This window comes from Macrobrachium nipponense, chromosome 32 (genome assembly GCF_015104395.2).
Source record: "Macrobrachium nipponense isolate FS-2020 chromosome 32, ASM1510439v2, whole genome shotgun sequence".
NCBI classification, from domain to species: Eukaryota; Metazoa; Arthropoda; class Malacostraca; order Decapoda; family Palaemonidae; genus Macrobrachium; species Macrobrachium nipponense.
In genome coordinates, this window is record NC_061094.1 from 35136117 (window position 1) to 35148616 (window position 12500).

The 12500-nt window shown below is 36.3% G+C and overlaps 1 protein-coding gene across 9 annotated transcripts in view; it reads right to left on the reverse strand.

Annotated features, from left to right (window-relative positions):
- LOC135207343 (protein nubbin-like) overlaps positions 1–12500 on the reverse strand; it is a 667378-nt gene that overhangs the window by 70224 nt on the left and 584654 nt on the right. For all 9 annotated transcript variants that reach the window (XM_064239063.1, XM_064239065.1, XM_064239062.1 and 6 more), the window contains one exon: positions 1117–1167. In XM_064239063.1, coding sequence (XP_064095133.1) covers positions 1117–1167 — 51 coding nt within the window. The remainder of the gene's footprint in view (positions 1–1116; positions 1168–12500) is intronic.

Consider the following 12500-nt stretch of genomic DNA (forward strand, 5'->3'; position numbering starts at 1 on the left):
GATTATTAATGTTATTATATATAATTTATGTTTTTCGACATAGACTTCTTCCTTAGTTGTATATAAATCATCGGAGAAATTTAGGGATGCTATAATTCTGAAAGCTGGCTATCTATCTATCTATCTATCTATCTATCTATCTATCTATTTGTGTATATACTATATGTATGTATATATATATATATATATATATATATATATATATAATATATATATATATATATATATATCATATATATATATATATCATACCTGGGTGAATTACTAGAATTTTTAGTATTGGTATTAATCTACTTACCTCAATAAATCACGATTTATATGAATACCCTTACATAAACACTATGTGATGGTGTAGGTATGTATATATAGGTATATGTTATATATAGTATATATATATATATTAATATATATATATATATATATATATATGCTTAAAAAATCACAGTAGATGCACGTGAATTAATTGTACATAAGGGAATACCACAGGTTAGTACCAAGTGTTGGCCACTGGCCATCTGCCTATCATTTTCCTGTGGTATTTCGCTTATTCTATATATATATATACTATATATATATATATATATATATATATATATATATATATATATACATATATACATATGCATGAATACAAGCATCGTAAATACTAACAAAATTAAAAGCGATTCTTAACATAATAAACAGAGGAAGACAGAATCGATATAAAATACGAAATATTAAAAACATCTATTTTACGGAAATTAAACAAAGCGTGGAAAACTTCAAAACAAACACAGACACAGTGGAGAGCAAGAAGTAGGAAGACAAAGGAAGACTACTGTTTAAATATGAAAGCAAGAACATAATAAACAGAAGAAGTTAGAATCGATATAAAATGCTAAATCTTAAAAATATCTATTTGGAGAGAGAGAGAGAGAGAGAGAGAGAGAGAGAGAGAGAGAGAGAGAGAGAGAGAGAGAGAGAGAGAGAATTAGCTTTTTTAAAAAATGAATGAGTGCATGTAAGGTGAACACACTGAATAAAATTGAAGAAGCTTTAGAGAGAGAGAGAGAGAGAGAGAGAGAGAGAGAGAGAGAAAGAGAGAGAGAGAGAGACTGGAGTTTTGACGTCACTCACCTCTTGTTGTGGGGGACCCCATCCGCTCCCTGTCCATTTTCCTTAGCGGATCTGTGGGAAAGAAAGAGAGAATACAAACTTTAACATCACTTTGAGAAAAGGAAGGAGAGCGCTTTAAAGTAACGTTCAATGAAGTGCTTTCGCATGCAAGCACTCCATCGGAGAGCATACGAATTCCCTCATTAGGGTAAGGGAACTTGGGACAGAGGCTAACTGATCACTGAGAATGGGTTTCATAATTGCTTGTGTGGGTTCTGTTTCAGGCCTGGAAACTGCATAATAATTAGAGAGAGAGAGAGAGAGAGAGAGAGAGAGAGAGAGAGAGAGAGAGAGAGAGAGAGAGAGAGAATCTCATTTCCTTTGCGCTATGCTCCCTTAGAGTCGCTCTTAAATAGATACTGGCGTTTTAAAAGAAATCGTTCATTTGAATCTTTACATTACAATTGCATATATATGTAAAAATCTACATTTCCTTGGGTTCCTATTAGAGGATAATTTTTGTTATCTCTCTCTCTCTCTCTCTCTCTCTCTCTCTCTCTCTCTCTCTCTCTCTCTCTCTTCATAACGATTTAACAAAAAATATACCATCCACAAGAAGTAGAACTGAATAGAAAGAAAAAGTGTAATATTGAATACATAACGAACTTATGAGAGAAAAGGAGCAAAAACGGCAAAAAATAAATAAAAATTAAATAAATAAATGAAACGGAAAGACATAGGTAAAGTAAAAATAACGACGTGAAGACGACAATGAATTATCAAATGAAAATCCTAAACCTTTGTATCACAAAGCGATGGGACAGAGAAATAGTATACTTAATTTCGAACTCGTTTAAGCTGAAGTTAGAAGCTTCGACAGAAGTCACTGGGTCACTAGTGGGCTTACGAAAAGACGACATCGTCCATCATTCGCGAGAAAATCACACAAAGAAAAAAAAATAATCGCAGACAAATAACTCCCGCTTTTAAACGGCGATAAAACCTCTGCCGCGCCCATAAAATCGCGCCGAGAGATCTCCCCCATAACTCCCCTTCGTCCGTAGAGCTCTCAATCAAATGACCATTAATGACCGTTATCACGTAAGAGGTCCCATTCCCCGAGCAATTATTTGCAAGTCAAATGAAAGCCATAACTCTCTGGATTATCCGGAGGTAATCCGGAGGTACACGACGAGCAACCGCTCGCCGATGATCCCCGGCTTCCAGGTAATCAACACTTGCGGATCAACCGATCCGTAGCAATAAGGGGAACGATAAGGGAAGAAGACCAGGTAGCTACTAGGAATGGCGGACGGGTGAAGAAGGGTGTTCTGAGAGAGAGAGAGAGAGAGAGAGAGAGAGAGAGAGAGAGAGAGAGTGGGGTGGGGGTAGGGGGATGGCGGCGGTAATTGGGACAAACGTAGGCGACGTAATTATTATAAGCACATTACTCCCAAACGTCAATTTAAAGAGACCGATATCTGATAGATGGCAAAGAATAATTCATCCACCGGAAAAAAAAAAGTTTGAAATTCGCAATTATGAATAGGAGCAAATGTTGCATTAAAAAAAAAAAAAAAAAAAAAAAAAAAAGAAAAAAAAAAAAAAAAAAAAAAGAAAAAAAAAAAAAAAAAAGTTTTCTAACGTTGTCTTCAGAGCAGGCTGAAGAGACCCGTCGTGCAAACCGTCGGAAGCTCCCATTTTGGTTATTTTATTTATTTATTTATTTATTTATTTTTGTATTTTGAAAAATATAGCTTTTGTTTAGTTGCGGATTTTCACATATTATTAATACAGCTCTTACTCATATACATAACTGTGGATTTTCACTTATCATCTCCGGTCTGCGAATATACAGAGTGAGGACAATGAGTATTTTAGACACTCTTTATACACGTTATCAAATTCAGCGTACAAAATTCATATGCATGAGTTCCTGCACAGACAAATACATACATACGTACACATACAAAAATAATAATCATCGGTTCAGTTGAAACGGACAGGGGTGGATGCTTCGAAGCTAAAAACAGATCATTCGTTTGATGAATTAAGGATCGAGAGTTACAGCTGTTGTAAACATAACAATTACTCAGAGAGAACTGTAACAATAGCTGCCAGTTCTTCATGATCAATTGTGCGGAAAAAATAGGAATGATAAACTACTATACAGAAAAAAAAGAAATAATAATAATGCACACAATATATATAATCGAAATATGCTAGTTTTTAAATTACTGAATTTTTTTCATTTTTCATTTAAAAAAAAACGGCAAATATTTCAAACAAGTAGTAATTCTACCTTTAAAATTCATCGGTAGCCATATTGTCTCCTGCAGCAAATAACATTTTACTTTGGCGTTAGTATGTACACATCAAACATGAAGGATAAAGACAACGATACAGTTTACACAAAGATACACTTCATATAACCTCGACGTAAATCATTCAAAGATAAGGATTAATGAATGCGTTGTTAACTATTTCGAAAATGACAGAAAATCTGATATGCCGAGTCGTTATCTTTATTGCTCTAAACGTTCTGGTAACCACCTAGATTATATTTACTATAAATAAAACACTTCTTGTAATTCCTATTAGTAAAATTATGAGATACTACAATTCTTATCATGCTCATTACAATTACAACGATTTTCACCATTTTCATTATAACCATCAACAGTATTACTTATATTTTCGTAGTATCTTTATTTCAACCGTATTAATAATATACGTATATATATATATATATATATATGATATATATATATATATATATATATATATATATATATGTATGTATGTGTGTGTGTGTGTGTGTATTAATGCAAAACTGTGGTCGACCACAAAATGACAAAAGTAATTACAAAAATAAATAAATAAATAAATAAACAAGCCGGCGAGAATAAAATAAATCAGGCGGAAACCGAAAAGAGCACGTAACTAGCAAATATAAGTGTAAAAAATGGAAATCTTTGCGAGCGATAACAACCACAGAGAGAGAGAGAGAGAGAGAGAGGAGCGAGAGAGAGAGAGAGAGAGAGAGCGTGCGGCTGAAAAGACCCAAAGACCTGACCACGTGCTACAAACAGGAAGGGGAAAAAAATAAGCGAGTCAGAGAACGAAAAAAAAAAGAAAAAAAAAGAGGATTACCACTGTACATACAGGAGGACTACCACAAACTCAACGGAGTCACGAGGTAAAGGGATAAATTCTCTCTCTCTCTCTTATGGGAATTACTGAAGCTCTGTTGATAACGAATGAACATAAACATTTTTCTTATTTCATATCATATAGATTATAGATAATATACTATACTAGTATATATATATTATATTATATATAAATATATATATATATAACACAGTATATACATATATATGTATAATTGAATCTTTTTTATAGGAAGAGGTTACCCACCACAGTCGACGTAACCAGAGGTCAGGGTACAAACAGCTTGTACAGAAAAACAAGCCCAATTCCCCCCCCCCCCCCCCCCCCCCCCCCCTCCCCCCCCCCCCCCCCCCCCCCCACCACCATCTTCCTGCGGGATCGAACACTGGTCTCTTGCTAGTGAGCCGAGGTTGTCAAATACAGAGCAACGGGGAACATTATACAGATGATAGGTAGACAGACAGACCGACATACATACTATGTATATGTATATATATGTGTGCGTCTAAATATGCATAACCCGTGAAAGTAGCTTTGACGGAACTGATCAGTCACAGTAATAGAAATAACTGAAAGGCGGAACTAACATGAGAAAAGCTTTATACAAAGGCATTTTAATTTAAGTACTAATTGGAAAATACATCTCTGCCACTACCATTCTTAGTATTACTGATATTATGGTTAGGGCAATGCCGGGCACTTATAGGCTAACTATTTGGAAACCAGAATGGGCTACGCTATCAAGCGAAAGCTAAAAAAGACCGAAAGATGTGTCCAAAATGAATCCAAATTCTTGCAAACATTACTAATCTGCATCGTACTTGAAACGCAAAACAAAACATGATACGAAAAACGTGTAACAGTTGCAAAGAAACACGTCCTTCTTGACGAGTTGAAAAAAAAAAAAAAAAAAATGTCTCTACTGCAGAGCACTAACCATCCCAGCTCAGGTGCGATACGTCGCGGCGATTATTCTCCTCATGGTCGAAAATAAATGGAAGTAAACACAGCGGCAGTTATTGACGCCGAGCCTAGTTTCTAAACAGCTTCGGTGTCCTCTTTCCCGCGTTTTCACAAACAACACATTACGGCCGAATCTCCCGACGAAGAACATGAGTTGCCAGTTTTCCTCCGACGATAAGGCCACATGAGCTGTGAGGAGGAGGAGGAGGAGGAGGAGGAGGAGGAGGAAGAAGAAGAAGAAAAAGTAGAGGAAGAGGAAGAGGAGAAGAAGAAGAAGAAGAAGAAGAAGAAGAAGAAGAAGAGGAGGAGGAGGAGGAGGAGGAGGAGGAGGGAAGAATTGGTTGTAACAGCGAAAAATCGGTTCATTTTAGAAACCTTCTTGCGGTTGACAAACACTCTGTAGTTACCCGAGAACTGATCGGCTGTGAAATTGCGCCCTGGTCGAAAACCATAAATATGACAAGAGTTCTTACGGAATTCAATCACGAAGCATTATTTCACACAGCAATTGACGGCGATTAGAAGCATTTAAGCGTTTACCAGAACTTGCAGTGTATTTAAAACGCGAAATAGTTTAAAGGAAAGCTTCAAATAGTTTTTAACTAGAACGCGCCAGTGCGCAAACACACACAAACAGATGCACATAAAACATGGCATATACGATGTGTGTATATGTACATACACACACACACACACACACACATATATATTATTATATATAAATATATATATATTATTTACAATATTATTTCAATAATATATAATACATTTATTATATAATAAATATATATATATATATATATAATATATATATATTATATATATATATATATATATATATAATTGTATGTATGTAATAAACACAGACGGTACCCGTCCTAAATGTTAAAGGCAGACAGATTATCTCTACAGATGTATTCCCTCCATCATTTGGTTCTACGAGCAATGTCATAATATATATATATATATATATATATATATATATATATATTATATATATATATATATGCACAGACAAACAAGTACACACACATACGTACACACACAGCAGCAATCTCTCGGTACAGCACGTTGTATACAAATCCTTCGTCATCACAGTTAAGCATATATCATAAACAAATCTATAAATTAGATCACAAATGGTCGGCGAGGCTTTTAAGCCCTAATTCCAACCGATACATCTGGAGATGATATATATAAATATATATATATATATATATATATATATATATATATATATATATATATATATATATATATATACATTCAGCTACTAGGGAAGGGGGAGGGAGGAGAAGTAGGAAGAAAAAGGACAGAGCGCGAAGGGGCGTATCTAGTGGAAAAGCGATTTATCCGATAAAAAAAATGTATAAATAAAACAGTTTTTGTTCTACAATGATGCACAAATACAGAATAGTAAGTCATCGGAAAATGAAGGACAATTCCTACTGGTCCTTCTTTTCTTTCCACTAGACGATTATATTCTGAATATATTCCTCTTTATATATATATATATATATCTATATATATATATATATATATATATATACATATATATATTATATATTCCGTTTATGTTCCTTCTTAGTTGTTTTGAATACATGTTACATTAAGACACATGACAATGATAAGTGCAGGATGAAAACAGCGATAAATTATCTGTCTTATATATATATATATGGACATATGTGGATAAAGAAATTTACTTACTTGAATTAATATCCTACAGTGTAACATATAAATGTTTCGGCGAAATAAATTTCCTGCTAACATTATGATCGAACTCCAGTCTCTCAAACGAAAGGCCAGGACACTACCAGTTGCCCCACACAGACTGGGATTCGGTCCTCGATCCGATGTAGAAACTTATATATGTATATGGTATATATATATATATATATATATATATATATAATATATATATATATATATATATATATATATATATATATATATATATGTACATATGATATTATATAAATAAAATTTCTGAATGCTATAACCAACTGTAAGCCGGGACACATAATCAATATGAGGATTGAATATTACACAAAAGCTGACAGGAGCATTATGCCGAAGAGATAAGTGCTATGCACGATATCATCTTATTACGATTGAGAAAAAAAAAAACGAAAAAAGTTCTCACTCGTCCGAATGTTTAACAGCATTCAGACGAAATTGGTCGAAAATACTACTTGCGCCCCGAAGGTCTGGGATTAGCAAAAGTACCGGCTTATTAATTATGCAGTTGGAAATGAGCCAACCCGCTTTTCATGCATAAAAAATATGAAGTAAGTGATGGGGGGCCGCTTCAATGCATAAAATGGAAATTGCATTGACGAGCGAATTTGTGACTGGAACGGTGCCTTTTACGATGTGGTTAAAAGTGGTTGATACTGAAAAGCGAAATATATGTAACAAACAGGAAATGGCCAGACGATCAGGATATATTTGCCGAATGGGACCAATCATCTGTGCGATTCGGTTAGACATTCTTAGATGAAAAAGAACAAAACGAAAGGATAAATTCCGAGAGAAAAACTTTCACTGACGCCATCGCCACTTGGCATTTCAGGAGTCCTTTCCCAGCACGACGCAACAACAGCGAAGATAAAATTTGATAGCAGACAATAAATAAGAAGAGAAAAAGCAGCACAAGCACAGACACTCTCCGTCCACAACAACAACAACACCTGTAACCATTAAACATGCAAAGCAACAATAACACCTGTTACCATCAAATATGCATATTATCTTTCGAAACCGCTCGAAAGCCGAGTATTCTTCTTCCTACTGTCCGATCCGGCAGTAAATCTCCCGACAACGGACGCATAAATCACCAATGGCCGTTATTCTAATGCAGTCCAGACACCCGACCACCGACGGCATTGTGCTCATCTTATGAAAAAATGATCTCGAATCACTTCGGCGAAAATACTCACTTACAAAAAAAAAAAAAAAAAAAAAAAAAAAAAAAAAAAAAAAAAAAAAAAAAAAATATGATTGAAAGAAGATAGGAAGAAGGACTCGGATCATTCTGGAGTAAAAATGGCTTTCGAATAAATAATCCAGGACAAAAAGAAGAGGGGATTATTTATCACCTCAGACAGATAAAGCCCATCGATTTTGAGATTAGTCGCGCGAAAGTTGCACCCAAGCAATGAAGGGGACAGTTGCATCTGACGTCCCGGGAAAGTCGCTCTCAAGTCGGCCAAGCACGTCGCCAGGGACCGACCTGTCGGCGAATATGAGAGAGAGAGAGAGAGAGAGAGAGAGAGAGAGAGAGAGAGAGAGAGAGAGAGAGAGAGGTATACGGCAGAAAAATGCCACGTAAAAATCGGTGGCTGATAAACTTTTTTTTACTTTTCTTCTTCCTAAGGCACAGGCCAGGAATCCAACCCAGGTTTCCTTCTTGCCCGTAGGTCATGGTACTAGCGAGGTAAAATTATAATCAATTAATGTACCGAAGGACACCGTCGAATATTTGTCGTGGGATAGTAATTCTATAAAGGGCACATACTCTCTCTTTTCATAATTCATAATAATAATAATAATAATATATATATATATACATAATATATATTTATATTATGTATATGTATATATATACGTATATACATATGTATGTACGAGAGGGAATAGGTTTTTTATTCATCTCGTGGTCAGGTCGGCAAGGTGACCTCGTCGTGATTGTGGTATCGCAGGTTCGTTTCCCGTTACCGGACACCATGATTTCTTCCATATTTCTCTGAAGTTGGATCTCGAGGCTCTGTAGTGATAAGCGTATCCAAAAAAGAGCAAAGAATTTGAGAAGTTAAGAGGGGCATTGTGGCTATTACATTTACACACACACAAACACACACACACACACACACACACACACAACACACATATATATATATATATATATATATATATATATATATATATATATATATATATATAGTGTATTGATTGACCATAATCAACAAGCACGAGAGAGAGAGAGAGGAGAGAGAGAGAGTAGAGAAGAGAGAGCGTATATATGTCGTCTCCACAACGCACTTAACCACTTACACCGGATTAGATGTACAGACAGACACACCACACACACACACACACACTCACACACACACAGGCTGCTATAAATCCTTATAGCGCACTAATCCCAATTAAATATCTACTTCCACAGCCCAAGATAAAACTATTTACGCTGATCCTTCTCTTTCACATTTTACCTCTGTACGTTCGTTTAGTTTTAAAGAAATTAAGAGTGTTTTTACTACTTTAAATATACTAAGAAAACATAAGTTGTAGACTTCCTCCACTTCTCTCTCTCTCTTTAGAGATCTCGTGTATATGTATGTGTGTGTGTATATATATATATATATCTATATATATATATATAATATATATATATATATATATTATATATATATATAGAGAGAGAGAGAGAGAGAGAGAGAGAGAGAGAGAGAGAGAGAACGATACTCAAACGATCACCCTTAACCAAAACCAGCGAACCAAAACTCAAGCGAGGAAATTATTTTCATCCACAACTTCCCCTCGCCCGATTTCCCCTCTCGCCGCCCACACTGCATTTACAACCCTTCCATCCGCCCATTTGCGGTCAGACCTTAAACAGGTAATTAGCAACCAGAAGCACCGTGGGCGTGGTCATTACCGCGGCTGGTTCCTCTCCACGTCAGGGCTTCGTAAATAAGGTTATAGGAATTGGAGCTTGGACCTATGAGGTCATTCAGCGCTGAAAAGGAAATTTAGATTAAAAAACTTTTAAAAGGCGTAACAGGAAGAAAACCTCTCAGTTATACTAAGAAACAATTTCTAGTCGAGCGTGGAAAGTAAGGTGGGAGGTATAGATGATATGGACGAAAGTACACTAAAGGGGCTGCAGCTAGGAGCCGAAGGCACGCTGCGAAGAACGTCAAGCAATGCCTACATTACATCACGGGAGGTGCACTGGTAGCAATACCCCATTTTTTGCTTGTTTGTTTGTATGGTGTTTTTACGTTGCATGGAACCAGTGGTTATTCAGCAACCGGACCAACGGCTTTACGTGACTTCCGAACCACGTCGAGAGTGAACTTCCATCACCAGAAATACACATCTCTAATTCCTCAGTGGAATACATACACATATGTACCAAAACAATGACAATGACCGAATTTTAATGAAAACAACTCACACATGTTATAATACAGCGAATAAAACATTCGCGCTGCACAAATGTGGGGGCAAATGGCGCGCTTGCGAGCTTTTACGTTTACTATAAAAAGACTGCTTCGCCTCAACGGCAGTGAAGACTCAAATTGTTTGGATGTATCAGAAACTCAAGTTAAATTGTAATCAGTATCAGAAGATGAACTTACTTAAAATAAACTTACTTCAACACGGCACATATAAATTCGTGAACCCATCCTGTTAACGAAACTTCCAAAGAAAACAAATTGAATTTTGTAAGCGCCAGAAAATTTTATTTTCGTGTTAGTATAAAGATCAACAAAATAAAAGCACGAGGAAGAAAATTCAAGCAAATGGAAGAAACCTGAGTGTATAAAATCACTGAATGACGGAAACGGCTTCCTTCGAGTCATGCAATACGTTATATTATGGCGAATCAGATTTCATGGAATTAGGAATGGAATGGAATATAGAGTTTAGCCAAAAGGCCAGGCGCTGGGACCTATGAGGTCATTCAGCGCTGGAAGGGAACTTGAGAGTAAAAGGTTCGAAAGGTGTAACAGGAGGAAAACCTCGCAGCTGCACTCTTGAAACAATTGTTAGGAGAGGTGGATGGCCAGATGGAAGACATATATGAATGGCGGTACAGTAAAATGAATGAAAGGGGTTGCAGCTAGGGGACGATGGGACGCTGCAAAGAACTTTGAGTAATGCTTACAGTGCACCGCGTGAGGTGCACTGGCGGTACTTCTCCGCTACGGGATCAAGATATTAATCCACGGGAATTTCGCACAAGAACGCCATCGTTTAATTCTGAAATGAAATCATCCTTTAGCCGCATCGACTGATATAGTATCGTAAAATTACACCTAGAATCTAATTTTGTGTACATGTGTTTCTAACACCTAAATATTCAGGTGGTCAGTCACTCTCGTTGTTTCTGGTAGACCCGCCAACGGTTCGAATCCTACTGGGGACGAACTTCATTATCAATTATAATTTCCCCTGAGTGTAAGTTATTCCATAGGTACAGCGAACACAATATTTAACGATCTTTGTGGCTTAATATTTGTGAATATAAAATAGTCACACGTGCATAAGTGATATATATATATATATATATATTATATATATATATATATATATATATATATATATATATATATATATATATATGCATAGGTACATACACAAACTTAAAAACCATGTATCTATCTATCTATAATATATATATATATATATATATATATATATATATATATGTGTGTGTGTGTGTGTGTGTGTCTGTGGGGGTGTGTATGAGCCCAGGTAGATAAAGACTTAAATGTTAAAATCCATAAAAAATCCAGGCATGTCTCAACAGTCGGCAACGAAGACCCATAAACAACGAAGAAAAAAGAAACGGCCGAGAGCAGGAAATACGAGAATAATAAACAACGGGCAATTGACAAAATCTTCATAAAAACCCCGTACATACCCCGCCGGGCCTTGGTACCTGGCAAACCAATCAGGAGCGGTAATTAAATTTATGACGGTTCCCATTCCGTATCGAGCGTCTGTCTCTGCGAGTCGACAACAGTCAGCGACGCCGGCGCCGACATTTGACAAATTATCGCTTCCGAGAGGCACCCATCCCCCTATTCTGAGACACGTTTACTTATCATATTTCGCGGCAAAGCTAACGCTAAACTGGCCCTTCTCGGGGACTCTTAAAGAGGCTATTCAGCGTAACCAACGCCAGATAGTTTCTTAGCGGAGATATTCGCCCCTCGTCGCTGTGTGCTTAGTAGCAATCAACAGTAACTAACGAGAATCTTGTTTATATTTTCCGTACGATCAGAACTAACACAAAACCTCTTTTGGTGGCTATTCGAGATAGCATGTGATCTTGCTATCATCTTAATGCGTCTCTCCGCAGCTACTACCCCGTCTGCAGAATTAAGGGATATGACAGGCATTACGATGATGCCCCTTTTCGTGGAGGTTTTCTTTGCAACACCATGCTTAATCATTAATACAAGGATGTCTCCTTAAGGCATTCGTTTATTTGTGATATTAACTTAAAAATACAAGCACCGGAATGTAAC